Source organism: Gavia stellata, chromosome 18 (assembly GCF_030936135.1).
Source record: "Gavia stellata isolate bGavSte3 chromosome 18, bGavSte3.hap2, whole genome shotgun sequence".
Taxonomy (NCBI): Eukaryota; Metazoa; Chordata; class Aves; order Gaviiformes; family Gaviidae; genus Gavia; species Gavia stellata.
In genome coordinates this window covers 16,623,184-16,645,346 of record NC_082611.1, presented here as the reverse complement: position 1 = coordinate 16,645,346, position 22,163 = coordinate 16,623,184, and the positions used below count along the sequence as shown (strand labels likewise).

The 22,163-nt window shown below is 56.4% G+C and overlaps 2 protein-coding genes across 2 annotated transcripts; both read right to left on the bottom strand.

Moving 5' to 3' along the window:
* Positions 1–437: 437 nt before the first annotated feature.
* MRPL28 (mitochondrial ribosomal protein L28) lies at positions 438–3,706 on the bottom strand. Its single transcript, XM_059826508.1, has 5 exons — positions 3,419–3,706; positions 3,043–3,195; positions 2,541–2,675; positions 1,772–1,858; positions 438–823 (listed from the first exon to the last, which is right to left on the bottom strand). The coding sequence occupies exons 1-5, from the start codon at positions 3,704–3,706 to the stop codon at positions 746–748; spliced, it is 741 nt and encodes a 246-aa protein (XP_059682491.1). The 3' UTR covers positions 438–745.
* A 2,256-nt stretch (positions 3,707–5,962) lies between these two features.
* On the bottom strand, positions 5,963–21,217 carry PGAP6 (post-GPI attachment to proteins 6). The gene is made up of 13 exons (XM_059826436.1): positions 21,121–21,217; positions 16,844–17,021; positions 15,028–15,235; positions 14,808–14,941; positions 14,161–14,426; positions 12,609–12,937; positions 11,769–11,862; positions 11,086–11,209; positions 10,309–10,445; positions 8,058–8,236; positions 7,413–7,559; positions 6,833–6,949; positions 5,963–6,308 (listed from the first exon to the last, which is right to left on the bottom strand). Exons 1-13 carry the CDS (start codon positions 21,215–21,217, stop codon positions 6,012–6,014), a joined length of 2,307 nt encoding a protein of 768 aa, XP_059682419.1. The 3' UTR covers positions 5,963–6,011.
* Positions 21,218–22,163: the final 946 nt, after the last annotated feature.

Below are 22,163 nucleotides of genomic sequence, written 5' to 3'. Positions count from 1 at the left end.
TTTTCCTCCGGCCAGAAACCCACTGCAGGACCATGAAGCTTACAGACGACACCAGTGGTACACAGCGTTGTTCACTAGCATGTAATTCTGGTAAGTGCTTTTCAGTCCCTTGTTGCCAGACAGGAGCAAAGGCTTGAACACCCACTTCAACTACATTTTTACAAAATAAAGGATTTAAAAATCAGCAACTTCAAACAGAAGCAGCGCTGGAAGCCAAGGGGTTAGAGTGAGCTGTACAGCCAGCGACTGCGGCCAGGGAGCTCAGCCCCACCTGCTGGCAGGCACCGCTTGAGGCAGGGGTTTGGGGTCGTGCTTTTGGGGCACAATCGCCTCTCCTGCAGAAGGCCGGGCACTGATCTAAGTTACACCACCATGTCTCACAGTCCCTGCTATAATACAGTAATGAGCAACGAGTATCAGAGAAAAGTTTACTGATATTCCCAAAATGCATATTTCATTTTATATCGTGATCAAGCTCTCAACAGCGGCCAGCTACTTGTACAAGCAGAAGAACCCCATTAAGTCAGTCTTACAAGAACGCTTTCAGAGGCCGCAGGACAGAAATTCTCTCCTCAGCCCACAGGAACGGTTCCTCACTGAATTTAGGCTGTAATTAGACTTCACTAACTGCAACATGCTCCTGGGCACGCTCCTCATGCGGCCCAGACGTGGTTCAGACAGAAGACTCACTGAACCCCACAGCTTGATCTGCAGCAGGGGTTTTGCTCCAAAGGTTTCTTTCATTCTACTGCTTCTGCAGTGCTTGTTCTTTCAGTTGGTTGACGAGCTCTTCAGCATACACCTTAAAGAGCGGGACAGGGTCCTGAAACAAAGCAGAGGATAAACCACTTTGAAGAAATGAACCTGAGCAGCAGCAAAGGGTGAAGTCTAATGGAGAGCCCAGGGAGCCAGTGCTGCAGGAGTGTTAACAGTTAAAACCAGAGGAAGATGGGCCAGGTTTTCTTCAGTGGCTGAACAAGGCAACCTGCTACGCTACTCCTCCAGACACAGCTGCTGCTCAGCTCTGTAACCTTGCCTCAAAGACGACAGGCACCTATGTGGGACATTCACCAGCTTTTCCAGTTCTGCCTGCATTTGAGAATCATCAGTAGCTCCCAGGGATCCCTTTTCTTCTAAAAATGCTTGCCTCCCTCCTCACGTTGCCCTCAATCAGAGCTGTAACTGAAGCACGTTGGGTGAACATACCCCTTGAAGAAGCTGCAGCCCCACAGGGTTCAGGGCCCAGCACCACCTCATGCAGTCAGGGGTTCTGGCCTTTCCATCCCTGCTGCAGCCGCAACGGGAGCCAACAGATCTGGGGGAAACGTCATCAAGGGACCCCAGCACCCCAGGAAGCCCTTTTGCCCCAGCAGCTCCCTGGTGCACCCTCCTCTGCATATTGCTTCTAACAAACGAGCTGCAGCGACAGACGGTCACAAACTGAGGGAGCCCTGAGCTTGTATCCACGTGTCCCAAAGCACAAAAGTAAAACAGAAGGCAACTAAAGGCAGAGGTGTTCATGCAACAGGGCAGGAGTTATGAGCCATCCCCCCAAATATCTCTCCCCTGATCTGGGGATCTGGTTTTACAATGTGCTTTAAATCAGCCTCATGTTTTGGGCACCCAAATTTAACTGGGCTCACGTGGCTGCTCGGGAGTTTCGGAGCACCACTTCCATCGCTCAGGAGTGCTCAGGCTGCACAGATCAGCTGGATGTGCAGCCTGATGCAGCTAAGACACCTCGGTGCTAAGCACTGCCTCAGGAACTCACCTTTTTTTCTAGGAGCCTCTGTTTTTCTATTGCTTCTTCTAAACTCAAGCCAACCCACTCAGCTTCCTCTTCTGGGATCGCAAATTCCTGTGATAGAAGAAGCAGCAGGTAGTAGCCTTTCCAGGTGACTAAGATGCAAATCCTCTCTATGCCAAACTCATGCAAACATGCGATACAGTAGGAATGTTACTATGGACAAGTCTTAAAAACCACTGTTCCCTCATTTCTGGCAACCAAAGTCTACTTCCCTTGTCTCCTTTTCCTTTTGCGAGGTTCCTGCTTCCTCTGATCAGTTGCGTCCACTGCTTTGCCTCTCCTTTGCGTAGTTCTGGGGCTGTTTCTCAGCACAGCTCCATGGACCGTGGATGCTGGCGGTGTTTCTATGCTGGCAGCCATCACCAGCTGCACAAAACTAAACTGCACACAGGCAGCCTGGGCTCCCCACTGCAGCGTCAGTACAAATTCTCGCTGCTGTCGGTAGTGCCAGCTCCCACCAGTGTTTATTGCAGACCCTCACTGACCTCGATCACAGCAAAAATACAGGCTTTTATCCTCCTAAAGGATCAGTACAGAAATTAGCAGCCCACAGAGAGACAAGAAAAACCTGTCAAATGACGTTTAGATCTTCTCCGCCCATACCCTTAACCCTAAACGCAGGAGCATTAGCAGTGGTTTGCACTGTGGCAGGGTGATTAGGGCGTTATCAGTCTGGACAAGCAGCAAACATCACTGCAGACACCAGGGCAGGAACTGCAGGTCAGGCACCCACCTGGTACTTATTATAGATCGCCTCTCTTCTGGCGGGATCATCAGGATGCAGTTTAGGATCCCGCCGTGCAAGTCGCAGCAGCATCGTTCGCTTCAAATCCATCCCGAGCTTGGAGCACATATCGGCTTTTGGAGTCTGGAGAAATAAAGTCTGATGTTAAATTGCAGCAAGAGAGCAGCTGCTACAGAACACGCCAGTCTATCAGCACGCAGACAACACTGGCAGTTTATCCGCACGCTGTAGAGGCTCTCAGGACACACGCTATGGAACGGGAAAGGTCCCTTGGATTTGTTCTGGAGCTAATTTGATCACGGTTCTGATCTTTCATACCAAAGGCTCCAATCAAGGGGGTATTAAAGGCTAGAAGCTTTAAACCTGCACTAATACATTAACCGCCGCAGATGCCTCAAGCCCCCGAGCAAGGGCAGGGCGGGGGCAGACCTGCCTTGCTGAGGCTGCTGCACAGCGAGTCCCGCCAGCCCCACGGGGTGCGGGACCTTACCTTGAGGATGTAGAAGTCGAAGCCGTAGGCCTCGTCGATGAGGTCCAGCGTCCGCATGGTGACGGTGATGGTCAGTGTGGCATCGAGGATCTCGCTGTAGAACTGCCGGTCGAAGAGCTGCGGCTTCCACGTCTTGGGCAGCCTGGTGGAGAGCTGGGCAGAGAGCGGCGGTCAAGGCCCGGGGACACTGCCTGCCTTCCCCGGGGGATGCTGCCGCCTGCCGAAACGGGCTCAGGCTGCACCAAGGGCCGGGTGGGCCGCCCAAGACACGGCCCCGTGCCGCCTGCCAGCAGGCCCTGGTCGCCCAGGGCTCCCCCGGAGGGCACCGCCGGCCCGGTAACACCGGCCCATAGTAAAGAAAGGCCGGAGCACTCACCTTGTCATTGCGCGCATATCGGTAGCCGCGGATCCAGCCCTCGCCGCCCCAGAGCCCCTCGTGAGCAGCGGGCGGCAGGTACACCGGCACCGGCACGTCCTGCACGCGCTCCCGCTCCCCGGTGCGCGGGTTCCGCCGGTAGCGCACGCCCAGCGGCCGCCAGTGCACGGGCGTGGGGGGGGTATCGTCCTGCAGCGCCGCCAGGTAGTGCTGCGGCAGCCGCGCACAGATGCCCTCCCGCAGCCGCAGGGCGGGCCAGAGCCGCGGCGCGTACCGGTGCAGCGGCATCGCCCTCCCGCCACCACCGCTTCCGCTCCCAGCACCCACCGCGGCCGGAAGCGGGACGGCGGCCGCCTCTCATTGGCTGGCGCGGACGGGCGGTGACGGCGGCCGGCAGGGGCCGCGCCGCGCCCGCCTTTCGCCCTCAGCCCGCGCCCGCCCGGCGATGGCTGCCCCTGCCCTGGGCCCGGCCCTGTCAGCTGGGCCACCACCTCTTCGCCCTCAAATACCAGTACCTTTATTAAATTATAAAATTGTAAGCTTTAAAATTTACCGTATAAAATAATCACAGGTATTAACAGCAAAGAAAAAAACCCCACAACTCTTCTTTTTTTCCCCCCCAGACACAGGAATTTGATCCAATTTGACCCAAAATAATTAACAACCCCCTGCCCCCAGGCACCTGACACAACCTTGCGCCAGGCCCAGCAGTCGCAGGGGCGGGGGCAAAAGCAGAATTTCAACGATCAAACACAAAATAAACAATCACGGTAGTGGGATTTCTCGCCCCAAAGCTTCTCCTGCTTCGCCGCGCGGAAGCCCCTGAAGGAAAAGGCCGGACGAGGAATTATTGCTTTCTCCGGTAACAGGCAGCACCCAGGCCAGACCGGCAGCCTAGCGCGGACGGCACGGCTGTGAAGGAGCACCGGTCACCTGCCACAGCGCCAGGGCTGCAACGCCGCTGTGCAAACCAAGTTGCGGAGGGGGAAAGTGCCTAAAAGTGATAAAAGTTCAAGGAAGCCCCAAGGGCCCCATGGTCCCCGCTCCTGCCATGCTGCGGGTATCGTGGATGGCAGCAAGAGGAAAGGCAGGGGACGTGGGTGACAGGGGGACGACACTGCTGGGTGCAGGCGAATGCCCTTTGCTCATCCTGCGTCTGCTTAAAAAAGTCAGGGTTTGCAGAGGAAGGGGAGGGAGAGGGATAAAGTGCAGAGCTGAGCAGAAGGCTGGGCGCTTTTCAAAGCAAAGAAATAACCCTGTTTCCTATAAACTAGGAGGCAAATCCTTCATTAATAGCTCTTTCCTCCCCAAAGCCATCTAGGGGCTCCCTGGACAGGCTCCCAGCAGCACACACCAGACTGACCACAGCTGGAGTAAACCAGCAAGGAACGATGTTTTTGAGCCCTTATCTATAGAATAAGGATGGGCAAAGAGAACTTGCCTGGTTGCCAAGTTTCTGCCCTTGCTTTCTGATGCCTGCCTGCCTGCCCTATAGTAAGGCTAAGCAGAGACAGACACTGCAAAGGAGACCGTAGCCACCCGAGGAGCCCATGGTGATGCTCCTGACTGGGGTGGGACACGCTGCCGGCGGCCTCAGATCAGCCACGACTCTGCAGCACATCCAGCCTCCGCGGCACAGCAGGCTGGAGAAGCAGGGGGTGCGCAGCTCGGATGTCATCCTGGACCACCTGCCTGGGCAGAGCCGCGCATACGCTGAAGCCACAAAAGGGAGGAAGACTGTGAATACCTGAACATCGAGAGAGGAAGGGGCACAGTGCAGCAGCCTGGCTCCTTCCAGATGAGCTAAGAGGGCTGAAGTTAAACTTAGACTAAACCCTGCACTGCTGCGGGTGTCACAGCTCTGGGCGAGATGCTGCTGATGCCTCCTGCACATCCCCTCATGACCGTTTTTCACATTCCTGCCAAGTCTGATCCTGAACCCAGGGCCCAAGTCCTGGCCTCGTTCTTCCCACCCAAGAATCAGGACTAGGTAAGAGCAGCACTGCCTGTTTCACGGGGAGAGAGGCTCCAGACCCCCTTGGAGACGGTGGCCAAGGGCCCAGTGCACGCTGAGATCAGCTCCCTCCCTCCCTCCCCATCAGCACCAAGGACACGTGGCAGCATTGGCCCCGCAGATCAGAAGAAACCCATTCTTCTCTTGGGTTCAAATGCTGATTGCAGGGTGACAGGAGGAATCTCTGTCCCACAGCCCTCTGCTAGGGCAGCGGGTGCAGGGAAGAACCAAAGCCCTGGCTCCAGCTCAGCGTGGGCTAAGCCCAAGCCTCGTGGATGCAGCAGCAGGGGAAAGAAGCATTGGCGATTGCCACCAGGGCCATGGGGAGGTGGGGTGCAGGCTATTCCTTGATCTAGAATCACGAAGAGCCTGCCACATCCCAGCAGAAAACCCAGGTGGCCTCAGACTTGCCTTCAACAAGACAAGCCCACGGTCTTCATCTTTAAACCCAGTCCATATTGCGCTCTCCCGGCCAGTGAATGAGCATGTAAGGGGATTGCCGATGTGCGAGAGAGGGGCAGCCCAGGCGGAGAGCAACCTCACCAGCCCTCCACCTCTGCAACCGGGAGCCGAGCAGTTTCAGGTCACTGCATAGAGCTCCTCACGGTCATTCTGGCAGATCTGATAGCGACAAGTGAGCTTCTGTGACCAGGCCCAGGGCTTCTTATGCTTGTCCCGAGGAGGAAGCAGGAAAGCAACACTGCAAGCCACCAACACGTGCCAGATGCTGTGGGTGTAGTAATAGTTCTCATTGGTTTCCATGAATGCATATACTGAGATGGCAATGAAAGCCAAGGTGATCCCTGGGAGGAGGTAGAAAACCCAACGCTTCCACGAGGAGGGGTAGCAGTGTCTGCGTTTCACTCCGTGGTAAACCTGGAGGTGTGAGAGCACAGAAGGGTTAAGCAGCCAACCAGAAGCTTAGGCAGGGGGAAACAGGCAGCGCTGCCTGACCCACGAGCATCTGCCAACCTCACAGCAAGAGGGTGTGCCTGCGGCCCCTGAGAAACTCAGCCTCCCCCCTTTCTTGGGCTCTCGTGTGCAAGAGCCCCTACCCAGCTGTGGCACCAAAGCTCAGCACGCAGAAGGCAGCGGTGATGCCACAGCTCCTGTCCAGGGCACGGGCAACAGCCAGCCACTCTGGGACAACACTCCAGCCACAGGCGTATGCTCAGCTGGAGCTGCAGCAGCTGGACTGTGCTGAGAGCCGTAACCAGGGGATTTCTCAGCTACTGGAGGGATGGAAGGTGAATCCCTTGCCCTGCGCCCCCTCCACCTGGGTGTTTCAAGGAGATCAAGCCCTGCCTGTGGATCGGCTGCAGTCTGGGGTCTGCTCTGCCACCATCATTCCCCGGAGGGGAGCTAAGGGCAGTGGGTCCTGCCTGGCTGTCCTTACTTACCCACGCTGCAATCATGATGACGAGGGCAAAGAGGCAGGGACCCATCATGTTCCACACCCCTCTGCGGTCCAGCTGCAGGGACATGGCAATTAACAAGGTCCCCAAGACGAAAAGGACCTGGGAATGAGAACACCACCGCTATCATCAGGAGCTCATCTGCTGCCAGAGCACAGCCAGCCATGCCAGAGGCAGAGAGGACCTCACCTCCTGGCCACCCAGCCCTGCATGCATGCAGGACTCAGGAGCAGCACCTTCAGAAGGAGAAACCAGAGGACCCACAAACATTTCCGACAAATCTCACTCCCTTCAGACCCAGTCCCTACAAGCACGCAGGTTCGTGATCCAAACCTTCTGGGACAAAACAAGCCACTGGTTTAAAACTCAGAGTGGCACTGGGTGACAAGTAGGCTTTGTCACCAGGTTGGGCTGTCTGGGGAGCAGGCTACCCCGCAGGCGGCAGAGGAGGAGCGGCTGTATGGGCTGTGTCATTAAAGCACAGCTGTGAAAGGGCTCAGCATGGCCACCTGTGGCTTGGCTGGCTCAGGTCTGGCCCTGCCTCACGGGGTTACCTGACACTCACGTATTTCAGGATCTTCTTCACCCTGGACATGCACAGGATCGTCACCCAGATGGACACCACAGAGCCCAAAAAGTCACAGTACTGTAGTGTGTCATAGTCCATGATGCACATCACCGCGACGCCTGGCTGGTCACACGCGTGGTAGAACTAGAGCCGGGGACAAAAGCAAAGGTTCGCATGAATCCAGCGGCAGCACACGGCTTTCTGGGAAGGAGAGGCAGGAGAAGGCTCAGCCCATGGCAGCCAGGATCCCTCCTGGCAGTGCCTCCAGGAAGCTCCACCAAACCACTGTGGCATTACGGAAAGCAGATGAGAGCAGCCATCAACCTGCACCCTCCCAGCAGCAGCCAAGAGCTCCTAGGACAGCACCCTTCAACTGCGCAATGCTCCGACCCCATCTCCACTCCCTAGGGTCCCAGCCCCAAATACAAGCACCTGCAGCGTAGGTGGAAGAGCCCAGTGAAAATAACACTCCTGCCAGGCTCTGAAGGGGCAGGACATGTTCATGGAGGTGCTTGTCCAATGATTCTAGAAGCTCCTTGTGGACCTTCAGGATGGAGTGGTCCACCAAGGGCTTCAGTCCGATGCAGCATCCCTGACGCTCAGGGGGAGCTGGCAGGGGACCCGACAAAAGGCAATCCCTACCGTGGAGAAGAACATGGTGTAGGTGTAGACGGAGGCCTCCACCAGGTAGTAGCGATGAACAGCAACTGCTATTGCTGGCAGGAACATGAGGTTGCTCAGGGTGAGCAGGAGAGTGGCCAGGTTCTGCGCGCCGACAGACTGGGCCTTGGTATCGTCCGTGCAGCTCCACCCGCCCCAACCTGTGGAGTGGAGAGGCTTGTGTGGATCTCGCATGCCCTGCCTTGTCCTCCCTGCAGCACCCAGCAGGAGCCTGGGACTTCTCAGAAGAAGCAATTGCACCCCAGGACTACCTCCTGGCCTCCTCTGCCTTGCTCCATCAGCCACTTGCACTCCTGTTCTCAGGATGGTCTCGTTACTCATCATGTGCTCTGCTGTGGAAAGTCTTGGGGAACCCCAGCAGAGCCCTGTGTCTGCTCTGAGGACATCCCCCAGGTTGTTCCCACATAGCAGGGGCCATTCTACCTACAGCATGGGTCTGTGCAGGCTGGTACTTTTCATCCCTACAGTAACTCAACACACATGCTACTTGCGGGTGATACATCAAGTGCTTGAGGCTCAGATGCTTTGGATGATGCTGTAAGCTGGGTGCAAGATCCCTACGGATCCCAGGAACCAGGGTGAAGAATGATCCACAACATCGAGGAAGCCATCGGGCTCCTGCCCTACCTCCTGTCACAGCAGGGAAGAATGCAAAGCCAGCTCAGTTGCTCTGGGCCTTGCCCAACTGAGTTTTGAAGGTCTCCAAGGACGGAGACCTGGATACTGTGCAAAGCTGAACAACTCTGATGGGGGTGAAATTTGTCTTCTTTGATTTAGCTGGAAGTTTCCTTGCTGCAGCCTGTGTCTGTGGCGTCTTGCCCTTTCCCTGTGCTCCCACAGAAGAGCCCGGCTCCAGGGTCCCTGTAACCCCCATGAGCAGTGGAAGGTGCGATTCGATCCCCCTCCAACTCCTCTTCTCCAGGGTGATCAAACCCGCTGCCTCAGCCCAGGGTGACATCCAGGTCTGCGCAGGGCAGGTAGGAGTGAAAAGTTCCTAGAGGACAGTGCATGCTCTAGGCTTGACACGGGGGTCAGTTCTCAGCCTGCCAAGGACTGAGCTGAGACAGTCTTCTACAAACACAAACCTGCCTTTTTTTCTTTTTAAATTTTAATTATTTTAATTCAAGATTAGGATGCCCATGCCCTTCTTTTGGGGAAAGGAGGTCAGTCACAGGGCAGCCTGGTTATGTGCAGGCACTCCACAGTCAACAAGCAGAGTTAAAAGTAGCATCCATCCCATTATAGTGCCACTAGAAACCAAGCCGGCAGCTCTGCCCCTTCTGCCAGCTCCCTGCCAGGCAGAGCCCAGAGAGGCTGCTCTCTCCAGTTTATTTCTGGGTCACGAATATGCAGATGGGGCATTTTGCTCGGAGTGATTCAGCAGGAAGCTGTCCTCAGCCTGATTCCCCAGTTCCCTTGGGGTGCTCTGTGCTTCCCAGAACCTGGCACTTCTCGGGGTAATTAGGACGCTGCTCTCCAACTCGCTCCTTGCCCAGCATCAGCACTGCAGCAGACAGCAGGGATGTCCTGGCTCAGGCCCAAAGCAGCAGTCAACCACATTTTGCCTTGTCCTTCTGCTGAGAACAGGTACACGTACCCACCCAAGCACAGCAGAGCTATCATCTTCCCTACACCACTGACTCCTGCTCAGTCTTCTCATTAAGATAATTAGCAGCTGACACAGATGTTCCTCCTCCAGGGGCACCTCCAAGTCTAAGGGCTGGCCTGTGAGCTGGCTCTCGGCAGGAGACAGAGCACCGCGGCAAAGCGCGGACAGGGACTGCAGCCCAGCCTCGTCGCATCCCATACCAGGACCCTGGGTAACAAACCCCCCTGAAAGGCACAGGCTCTGACACACTTTCAGGCAGCCCTACTGACACTCTCATCTCTTTGGGGATGCTCAGAAGCACCTCTTCCAAGCCCTGTGAGTCTCCAAGCTGGAAGTGAAATAACCATTGAGCAGAAAGCTGTCATCAGCCTGATTCCCCATTCTCCCTGGGATGCTCTGTGCTTCCCAGAATGCAGCACCCCTCGGGGAAGTCAGGATGCTCCCAAAGAGGCCACCATGGGTGCCGAGGGCTCCCTGGGCAGGCGCTGCGACCGCAGGCTGCTCCTGGCAGCCACGGCAGGCTCCCCTACCCAAACACCACCACCGAAAAGTGTGGCCTCCCCTTGGGAAGGATGGCAAAGCTTCCTAGGAAAATGCACTCACCAGCCTTGCAGCTGCAGCCAGCATAGAGGTAGCCATGTCTTCTCAGGAGGCTGCACTGTCCGTACGGCCCACAGTCATTGAAGCAGGGGGTGAGGTATGCGAAGACGGTCACTTTGGCTTCTGCAGCCTTACATTCACTGCAAGGAAAGCAGGTTGCGTTGGTACCCCGGTTCTTCGGGGCAGCCTCATGCCCAAGCAGCACTCTGCTCTGGAAGGTCAGGCCACGCTTGCGTATGCGGGCTGCGCGCCCTGCTATTTCAGGATCTGCTCCGTCCTTCCCAAGAGCTAGGAGCAGAGTCAGCTCCCACTCCGCTCGGACTGCCAAACTGATGCACAGGCAGGTGTCAGCTCTCCCCAGACCCCCACAGCAGATGCCGGGACCCAGGCCCAGCATTGCCAGCACTGCACAACTGCCTGCATTTCAGAGACCCCCTCGAAGGAGTAACAGCAGTATTTTCATTTACCAATTTATCACCTCAAAATCCACCTGGGGAATGGAAAGCTCATCCAGGCAGGCTCTGCCACCCACAGTCTACATGAGACATGCCAGCTCGGCACCAGACAAGCCGCTTGGGTACTCACAAGAGAGCAAGTTGGCACTGCCACCCGCCTCCTTCCCCCTCTGCAGCCACGGCTTCACCCCTACCAGGTGAGATGAGTCCACAGCACAGCAGTGAGGACAGGGGTTCGGTTTTGCTCATGCTAGCCAAGGGCAGCAAGATGCAGAGGCAGAGTGTTCTGAAGCAGCCCCAAGGTGGGATGACACACCAGACTCACCCCTGACCCTTCGGGCAGATGAGTTGCAGGGAGAGGAACCAGTCATCCGTCTGCGGGTACAGGACAATCAGCATCGCTTCCACAGAGGACGTGCTCACGCTCAGAGGGTAGCCCTGGAAAAAAGCTTAAAGAAAAGAGGGTGCTGCGATGGGCCAGGACTAGGGGAGAAGGACCCACAGCAATCCCAGGCTGAGACCAGTTGCACAGAATCAGATGCTCCTGCGGCTCCTTGCTCCAGTCCTCAGGAGCCATCAGGCAGGATGGAGAGGACCCTTCCTTCCGAGACCCTTGTTTTCATCTCAGCTCTCAGTACCTGCCTAGACAGCACAGGGCACCTGGAACAGCCTGTTTGCTTGGCTAGACCTCCAGTGCAGAGCTCAGCTTCTCTACACACCGGCAATGCCTTGACCATCCCCAAACCGCCTGCCAATGAGGCTGGAAGAGCCCCAGCTAGTAACCAGACCTTCCTTTGGTGGAGGCTAACTGCCGGTGCCAGGCTAGCATCTGCACCCCAGCACCCCTGGGCATATGACAGCATGAAGACCTTGGGAGGCCTTGTGCCAAAATCAGCTTCCCTGGGACACCCCACAAAGTCCTGAGTCACTTAACAGCTCATGAGGTCTAAAAGCAAAGCCCTGAGATGGTGTAGCTGAGCTGGTGGCAGGTGCCAGCGGCTCTCATACCTGTGCTGCAGTTCTGTGTGGCATTGAGGGACAGCACCGGTGAAGCAGCACTCACACACGCTACCACGGTGGCATTGGCCAGGCTCACGGATGTCTGTGCAAACAGAGCAGTGTCCCATGTCAGAGCGCCCCGATGCCACCCCCCTGCACAATTCATCTCCCACGCTGCCCACGGTATATGGGCAGGTGACAATAAATCCTGCAGATCAAGGTCACCCATCAATTCAGCAGCTCTTTCTGGGCAAACCCGTGTTCAGCTCAGCCTGCACTGCCACCGTGTTACATGCTGGCTGAAAGGCAAGAGAGCCTCCCGGGGGGACTGCGTGGGGGGAACCGCCCCAAAGCTGGGACCCTCACACCCCACTTCAGCACGAGCACAGGGTGGCAGACGTCAGAGGCAGCAGGACATCAGGGCTGAGCCCCGCTCCAGCCCTGAGGAAGTTTCATTTAATTTCAGGGGACTGATTTTGGGGTGTCACTGAAGGAGCCTGGGAATCAGCGACTTGGGCAGGACCATCCCTGGGTTTCCCTGCTCAGTCTCCTTTCCTGCTGGCAAAGCGCCGGGCTCCCGTGGAGAAGATGGCATTGCAGCTGCTTTCCATTTTGTCTCCTGTGCGTCACTGCCACCACACGCCAGCAAGCTGTGGCATCTGAATTGGAGCTGGCAGGTGAGACATGCTGGAAGCAGCTAAAACAGGCTCAGAGTGTTTTGTGACAACAAAAAGAGAGAGAAATAGTCCCACCGGTACCTACAACCCCTGGAGTTTGCTGACAAACCAACCCAGGAGCAGGAACAAAGCCCCGCAAAGGGGAGACAATCCCATCAATCAGCCTCCGCACCTTGTTAAGCAGGAGACTGACCACGAGGGAACCCCCACTGTCCATGCCAGTGTTCAGGTTGAGGAGGAGGAGGGTCGGGGAGAGGGAGTTCACAGGCACACTGGGACCGTTCAAGAGCCTGTAGCGCACAGACACCACATCCAGGTCCTCACGAACGACGGGTTGGTTCTGCAGACAGAAGCTCCTCTGGTTGGACGCATTGCGTGAAGCCTCTCCAGCAGAGAGAGCCGAGGTCCCTGCTGCTCCTGCGCTACCTGGTCTGGGACCAGTTTGGCTCTGGTTTAGGCTGCTGAAGTTAAGAAATGAACTGGTACTTCCTGGTCTGCAAGCTGTAAAGCAAAAAACAAGAGGAATCAGCACAGCCAGGACTAGCACCTCACCCAGGCAGGGCCCCAGCAGCTCTAGACCTTCAAGCGATAGCACAAGCTGGGGGTATTTCAGCTGGTTCATTCACTGCAGTGTTGGCTACACCATCTCTGCAGGGGGAACTCCAGCATCAGCATCCACCAGTTGGGACACTGATGGAAGCCAGACAGTGGTACAGTGGGTGGAAGCACCCTGGAGCTGCAAGGAAGGGGAGGGGGAACAGAAGAAGGGATAACGCAGAGCATCATAACACATCAACGTACGCAGGGAGCGTTCGCTAGCCAGTGGCAGAGCACAGCACTTTGCTGTCCCATAACCACAGGCTGCATAAAAGTCTCTAGCAGTTCCCCAGACATGAGCAGACAAGGCTGAGCAGGAGGGAGAAGCTAACCCAGTGCAGCTACAGGCACGAGCCATCACGTCATGGCAGACAGAGCTGAATGTGACACTTGGAGCCCCACTGCTGGAGCCTGTCCATCGCTCCCAGAGACTCTAGTGCTCCCCTCTAACACCTCGGCTGCTGGTGCCAGGCCCTCCAGCACATGGGATGAGGCTCTGCTTCGAGGAGGGGATGGCAGAACCCCCAGGAGAAGAAAACTGTAAAAATGTACCTAGTTGGTGAGCTTCCAAGAGTCAAACAGGGATTATGGTCATGCAGTAAGAGGATGCAAAGGTGCCTATCACAGCCACAAGGACCTTGTGACCTCCTGAGCCACAAGACGTCACCTGAAATGGTGACATCCCCTCACTACAAGCCAAGACATTACCCCAAGTAAACCTCTGTGAGATGGTTTCCTGTCTGTAGCCTGCTTAAGGCCAATCGATAGTCAACATATCATTATGGTCTGGTGCATCTACCCAAAACTCTTCTCCCCACCAGATTTTAAGTCAGCCACCGCTTTCCAAACAGCCTTTGGAAAATACCATTGCTTCAGAGACCCTGAACTTTTCAGACATTTCCAAAACAGGCAGCTCCAGGGAGTATCCCTCTTGGGTGAACATTGGAGCCTTCACTTTTGACCCTGAAGCAACAGCTAGGTCTCAGCCCCTGAGGTTATGCCCAGGCAACCAGCATGCTGGGGAACACAGGCCACCACAGCCAGCCACCCGAAGGCCCAAGAGAGACACAGCGGATACAAAGTTCTCTCTGGTCCTTCCCATAGGGCTAGAGAAAGTGGAAGCCCACCTGTGAAAGAAGCCAGCATCTCCACCAACACAGTGGCATTGGCAGCGCCGAGACTCTCCACCATGATCTGCAGCCACTTCTCCCAGGGGGGCGAGTCCAGGGCCAGGCTGCAGTTTACATTCCCCACGCAGGTGACGATCCTCTGGAAGGACTGGGGCAGCGTGATGGAGCCCAGCACTACCCGCACAGCGCACGCTTTCTGCTCGCTTGTCATGCAGCTTCGCAGCTCAAACCGCATCCTGGCAGCGTGCTTGGGAACGAAGACCCTGCAAGAGGAGGGACCAGCAGCTTGCAGAGCTTGTACACTCAGCACGAGCCAGCCACGACCCACCGCAGTCCCTGGAGCTTTGTGGCAAGAACTAGATTGCCCTGGTTGGTGTTGTGAAAATCCTTCCCAAGCGAAGCGTCCCAAAGAACTAAAATTCCCACAGCTGGACCTCTAAGACCACCTGGGAAGAGTTGGAGAAGGGTGCTCGTGTGCTCCCTGCAGCAGTGGTAGGGTTTGCCCGGGGAGCTCAGCAAACAGGCTTGGAGACCCCCCGGCTCCAGCTCCGCAGGGGAACAACAGCAGCCTTCCCTACAGAGCACCCGTGGGAAATCCCACCTCCTCACAGCCCCCAGTCTTTCCAGCCGCGGCTCTCACTCACTTAACATGCAGTGGCTTAGCAGGCGAGACGACCCTTTGTGGCATAGCAACACCAGGCTCCAGAACAGGCATATCAGTGAGTCTGAGCACAAACATATCTGCCTGGAACATATAGGGGCATGGAGTGGAGAAACCCTGCAGGAGGGGAGAGCAGAGGGGTCAGCTGTGGCGAGACACACTGGACAGAGTACGATGGCCAAGATCCTCACCAGGACCCTCACCTTCACTTCAATCCTGCCAGCAGCCTCAGGGAGATGGGCAGCGATGAACCAGTCTCCGGCAGCAGGGGTGGTGACGTTCACAAAGGTGGCGTTTTGCACAGCGCTGCTCAGAGTGATGCTTATGTTATAGGAAGGACGGACGGTCGCATTTGCAGGAAAACGAGTCCCCAGTGGATTAATTACAGGAGGGGCTCCGTAGCGAAAATGCCTGCAAGAGAAACCGGAATGCAAATAAATCAAGGGATGTAAAGACACTGGCATGACAAACTGTGATAGAAACTCATCAGTGGACATCCAGCTTGGCCTGGGATCGGATAGGGAGCAGCTGGAAAAAACCCACATTTTCAAGTGGACCACAAGAGCCATCATTTTCATCTGCTGAGGAGTGGCTGCTATTAGCTTATCTGGGATTTATTTAGAGATTGGTTTAACTTGGCTGCTTATTAAGATAAGGATTTACATGGTTCCATCAAGCCTGAAAGCAGATTTCCACAACACTTACTAAGGTCAAGCCCCAGCCGCAAGACTACTCCTTTTTTATAACCATCAGCAAATTCCCCATATAGGCTAAATCGTCAACAAAGAGCTTTCATTTTCTAGCTAAGATCTGCATCTTGCCTATTTCCTCTTCTAGGAGGGCGGGCAGACAGACTAAAAAGATGCTTACCGAGGAAGGTCCATGTGACCGACTTCACTACACCAGCACTTCTGCTTTCCAGATAAGCAGCCCAACGTTCAAAGCAGCAGAAAAGCAGGCAGCTAAGTAACACCCGAGATATTTATTTGGGCAGCCAATTTGACATTTAATTTGCTTGCTTTTGGACTGCACTGCAACAGAACAACGGGTGCAACAGGTCCAGCAAGCAAACGTGACAGGTGAGGTGTTACTAACCTGTTTGAGCTTAGCTGGGCTGGTCTTCCTTTCCTAGGGTATTGTTTAGCTGCTGCCTTGTCCCTCGCATCCCCAAACTATTGGAAACCTTTCTGGGAAGCAGAAAGTAGGAAGATCATGTGTTCCAGGCTGCCTTGGAGCAACCAAGAACATTGATCTGTGCCCAGGACAGACCAGGGAAGCGCAAGCCAAGCAGCAAACTTCAGTCACTGCCGCGACCTCCGTGGAGTGGGTGCCAGAGACCCGTATGTCTCTAAGGGCACCACCTCCCCAGGAAACTTGGGACCCTCCCAAAATACAGCTCAAAGTCTTGCCCCACTTGCGAGTTTTTGACCTCAAATCCTCCAACAACTCAAGTACTGCTTTAAGCTACATTTCTTTCACTGGCATTGAGATCACAATCTTCTCATGCTCTTCTGTCTGCAGGATTCGGCATTCCTCTCCTATCTCCGCTCCACACACAGCCCGCATCCCTCACAAAAAGTGTCCCCAGTCTCTTCAGTTCCTCAGTACTGGGGAATTTGTCCGTCTCTGATCGGTTTGGGTCCTCTCAAGCCCCTTGCAGTTCTGCCACATCCTTTGGTACCATGCGTAGGATCCTGCCAGGCACAGAAAGGTCCAGGAACACCTTTGCTCACGAGCAGCAACACCACCCTCACTGTGAAGCTCTCTCCAGTGTTTCTAAGGCATCTCTTAGACATGACGTCTGATAGACAGCCCCAGATCCACTGGGAATGTGAACATGAAATGCTCCTACAGGTTTAAACACAGATTTAGTGCTAGTACATTAAGAAACTATGGCTGCTGCAACTGGGGAAGAGATGCCAAGCCTTCTACAACCAACCAACCACAGCCGTGAGCCACAAGGACAAGAGAAGGACAGGAAACCCACGTGGGCAAGCACTGGCACAGGGATGTACGTACACTGTGATCTCCATGTTGGTGCACTCAGGTCCTTTCCCCCGGGACGCTTGCAGGAGCCAGCGAAGCAGCACTGTGTCTTCTGGCACGTGGAAGTGGAAGAGCTTGGCGTTCCCATACCAGCTGTAGAAGGACAGCTTCTGTGCGCTCTGGGAGAAGTACTCGGAGACATACAGGGAGTCTGAAAGGGAGAGAGCACAGCAGTTGCCCACAGAAGCACACAGGAGTTTTAAGGTTGCTGGAAAGGAGCCTTTTGTGTCCCTGATTTCTCAACCCAGTCCAACTAGATATGCGGTGATCCACGTTGCTCTTCCAGCCAGAACGGCCCACACCTGTGCTAAAAAACCATCACCCAGAGCCAGAAAGCACTAAAAGCTGCCTTAAGTACGCTCTGCAAGATGTGCTCTGAAGATGGCAGATCACTGGAAGACACTGAGGAGGAGGAAGAAAATGTCAGGAGGGAAAGTTGATGGCACAACAAAAGGAGACAGAGTAGGCAGCAGCAAACCCTGGGGCAAACAGTGCAGAGCAGATGGGTGCAGGTAGCGCAGGGGTGCTCCAGAGCCCAGCAGCAGTTTATGGTGCTAACAGGCAAGAGCTGTGCCCTTGTCTGTCCCTGCTGAGCGCACGGGCTGATGTTACCGGTCTTACCCAGCTCAGGACACACACACTGCGCAACACACTGCCTTCCTGTGACGCGCAACGTGATGGAAATCCACGTGCTGCAAATCTAACTCGGCTTTCAGACATACCTTCCAAAGTCTGAAGATTTTCCTACCTGGAAGAAAGGCTGCTGGGATAGCCAGAACAGCCCTAGGGGAGGCTGAAAGGTCATGCAAGAGGACAACAGCTATTCAGTCAAAGTGCCATCAGGACTAACTAGATCCTCCATCCATCCCTCTGCCCAGCTATGCCTACGGATCACCCCCAGCCTGCTGATAATGTCACCTGCAAAATGATACATTAGTGTTATTGTCAGCACAAAACCAGCCAGGTGGCAACTCGGGAATGGAAAAGAAACATCACACCAGGGTTGAGATGGGGACAAAACTGCACAGAGACAGCGGAGCCAAGGCCATGCCGCCCACCCGAAAACAAGGTTCATAACACTCAGCAAGGGGGTTGAAGAAAATGTCTTCACATCTCTGCTGAGTCCTCCCAGATGCTCCTTTTCTACCCTGGAATTCCCTGGAGTGGGAACAAACCATGGCACCTTTCAGACGCAGATTCCTCCTTTCTATCGGAGAATAAAGCAGCAAGCGTGGTTTAACTTGCCTTCATCCAACGCTGCACAGGGCCGTGTTGGAAACACAGAGGACCCAAGTGAGTTTAAGAAAAATGCCAAAGAAAGAGGAAAACAGTCCTCAGGCAGGACCAGAGCCTTGGGATGTACTTCATGCCAAGAGGAACTTAATCCTAGCAGGAACTACGATTCATGCCCCAAAGCAGGATGCACGCCGGCCTGCACCCACGGCAAAGAAACAGGAATGGTAATCATGGGTTTAATTCCCTGGCAAATTACCAAGGCAAAGCCTCGGGGCACCCTGCAAATCCAACAGGGAAAGGACGAAACAGGAAAGCAAGAAATACCAGTCATGCAAGTCAACTGGAGGATTTGCTTGGGGAGGAAGAGTGTGGCTGCCTCACCTTGCCATAGGGGCTGCCCCGGCTGCGCACCCACAGGGTCCAGCCAAGGGAGCAGTGCTTGCAGCACCCTAATGCATGGGGCCAGGCGAGGTCACGGGGAAGGCTGAGCCCCAGGCAGGACAGCGAGAAGTCCACAGGACGTGGGCAGAGCTGTCCAGCTGTGCTCCCCAGCCAGGGTTACGCTGCTCTCTAGGCCAGCAAGGAGCAGAGACCACAAAAGGGGCTTTTCAGGCAAACGCTCCCCGGCTGCAACGCCAGCGCAGTGCGTGGGCTATTACAGACAAGAGCTGGCTGCCATCCCCTACAAGCCCGGTTACATTTCACAGGCAGGAGCTCCAAGAAGGGAGCAGTCTTTAATCAGCGGCATCTATACCCCCAGCTGCCCTCCGTGTGCACACGGCATGTTCGTTTCTGGAATTCCTTGGAGATGTTTGGGCACAGGACGAGGGTAGACAGGGACACAAAGCATGATTAGAGCTGGGAGAGCCCCGGCCCTGCTCAACACAACAGGTCCCATCAGACAACCTGTGCGGGGGTAAGTTCTCCTGCCTTGATGCAAGCTGCTCCAAGCCCACTGGCTGCCAGGCTCTGCACGGCCACCAGCCACGGCCACCACCCATCCAGCGCGTCCTCACGAAGCTGAAGCATGATTTGTGTGGGTTTTGGGGAGGAGAGGGCAGGCAGGCTGCAAAATTAAAAACTCAAGCAATCAGCGGTGCTATTTATTAAGGACTGCTCAATTATACGGAGTGAGCTCAAGTGCAGTAACAGGTCGAGGGCAGGTAGGCTGACGTGCCCTGCCCACGCGCTGCCTGTGACCACGTTAGCAGCAGCTGTGGCTGCACCAACAAAACACCGGCGTGGACAAAGTCCGCTCACAAACAACTTCTCGTGGCGACAACCGGCCGAGCTCCTGCTCGCAGGCTTCGCTGCGCTGGGCACACGAGAGCTGCACCCAGGCAGCAGGTAAGCTGACTCGCAGGGCACCCTCCGCCTGGGCTGACAAGGACATACCACAGGCAGATAAACTGAGTATCAGCAGAGAAAAGCCAGAAAGACAGGTCAGCGCAGGCGAGGCGTGTGCTCCGGCAGTCCATTTGCATCGAGAGAGCGTACTCTAGTATTTGCTGCGCTCTGTACGTCTCTGTCCCCATCTATTCAGTGTGCTCTGCACCAGCACGGCAACACCTGGAAAGTCCCATGATGTCAAACAAGCCTTTAAACTGAGCAAGGGAGTTGTCAAATGGATGTTGTTTCCATCCTCTCCCATACGGATTTCACATAAGCAGATTTCAAACGTACTATGCAAACCCCAAGTGTTTTTAAGACAAGAAACAAAACATGGTAGAATCACAGATGCAGAGAAGAGACGTATTATTTGCATTTCAGAATAAAGAGCCACCTGCAAGAGCTTGAGTTTGTTTGTCCATAGATTATCTCATGGTAGTTTTAGGAAATTATACCTTGACAGCTGGTTTCAGGGCTTCCCATCAAAAGGATGAAGGCCTCATTTCAAAGCGAATGCTGTGTAAAGCTATATAGATGGTGGTAAGTCTGACTCCGGACGAGACACGGCTATAGGGCAAGGTGTTTGGCCATTTATAATGTAACAGAAACCCTACTCCTTTCGCTCGGGTCAAACCCCCATCTTTAAACGTTCCAGAAAGAGGACCCCTCGCTCCTCTGGAGAGGCACTGCTCTTCACCGGCTCCCGGACCTAACCCTACGGAGGCATTTCCCCCAGCCGGCGGGACGGCACCGAGACACCAACGGCCATACCTCAAGCGCAGGGTAGCTCTGCAGGGCAGGGAACCCAGCTAGCAGGATGCCAGAGGAGGGTGGGCCTGGGGCAAAAGGCCATCTCGCCCATCGGCTCCCCGGAGCAGCCTCCACGCTTGGCAGAGCATGAGGAAGTGGTAACCACCATCGACAGCAGATAGCCACCGCTGGCACAAGCCTACCTCCGTGACCGGGCGATGCAGGCAAACGACCTCACCTCCCCAAACCTTTCCGCCGCCCCACCGGCTGGCGGACCCTCCGGAAGGGGAGGCACGCTCCCCGGGGACCCCAGACCCCCAGCACCGGCACGAAGAGCAGCCCACCGCTCTGCCGAAACCCCCGCTGCCGCCCAGCTGCCTCCATGCGCTGGAAGTAAAGTAACCTGAAAACAAAGCAAAACCGAACACACCAACAGCCACCGCAAAGACAGCGGACACCCCTCCGGGTCCGGGTCCGGGTCCGGGTCCGGGTCCGGGTCCGGGCCCGACCTCTCGCTGCTCTGCGGCGCCCGACACAGGCGCTGCTCCACCGGAGACGGTTCATAGAGTCCCCGAGCACCCACATCCCTCGGGAAATCACGGAGCCACCTCAAAGCCACCCCCGGCCGGAGCTGCGGGACGCGGACCCGCTCCCGGGGCTGCGCGGCAGACAAGTCCCCGCTCGCTTTAACGCCACCCGGTTGGTTTCTCTGCCCCCCGGGACCCCCGCAGCCCCGGGGGCGGGCAGTGATGCCCCCCCCAGCCCGGCTCCTCTGCCAGACGTGCCCCTCCGTCCCAGCCCTGGCCCCCGCCGAGCCCCCCGAGCATCCCGCCGGAGCATCCCCGAGCCCCCCCCCCTCCCCGGCCGGGACTCACCGGGGCCGGTGCGGTTGCCGCGGCCGGCGGGGAGCGCCAGGAGCTGCAGCAGGAGCAGGAGCAGCAGCCGCAGCGGCGGGCCGGCCCCCCGCGCCATGGCCGCCCGGCGCTATCCCGGCATCGCCGCCCGCCGCCCGCCCCGCAGCGCCATCGCCGCCGCCGCCGCCGCCGCCCGCTTCCGCCGGCCCGCCCCGCCCCGGCCCGCCCCCGGCGGAACCACCGCCCCCGGGGAGCCGCGGGGACGGGCCCGGGGGAGCCCCGGACGGGCAGGGGGGCAGCCGGTCACGGGGCAGCCCTGGGAGCCGCGGGAGGAAGCTGGGCCCCGGGGCTGCCCGCGGAGCGGGGGAGGCTTGGGGGGCTCGGGGACACGCCTGGGGCTTGTGGGGTGCCCAGATGCTGGGGGAGCCCCAGCACCGACCGGGGGACCCCCCCTATCCTGGGGACCCCCCCTATCCTGGGGACCGCCGTGACCCTGGGGAAATCCTGGGGCCCTATAGCACCCCAAGACCCCGGATAACCCGGGGAGCCCTATGACCCAGAGACATCAGACGGTCCTGGGGTCCTCCGGCACCCCAATAGCCCAGCAGGTCCCTGAGCACCCCAGGAGGGTGACCTTGGGGGGGGCTTAGGACCCCAGGAGCACCCTGGACCCTTGGGAGAGTGCCCTGGGGAAAAGGGGTTGGGGGTGCTGGAACCAGGCTGCTGCCACGGGAGACGGTAGCCTGCCCGGTTTGCTTCTCAGTGCCACGAAAAGCAAGTGGGATGGGAATTTAAGCTCAGTTTAACCTGAAATCACAAACATTAACATGCCTCAGTCGTAAGCTGCCCACCGTACCCCAGCTCAGAACTGAAATTGTTGGGGAGGCTCCTCCCTTCAGTCTGTAGAGGGTTTTATACTCGTCCCTAGAAAGTCAGGTTGCCTTCTCAGCTCTCACGTATCTGCCATGTTCATAGGACTGGCGGGAGATGTGGCTTCCACAGGTTAACTCATTCTCTGATTTTCTGCTTGCCTCCAAAAGAGTTAAGGATCTTCCCTCCCAGAT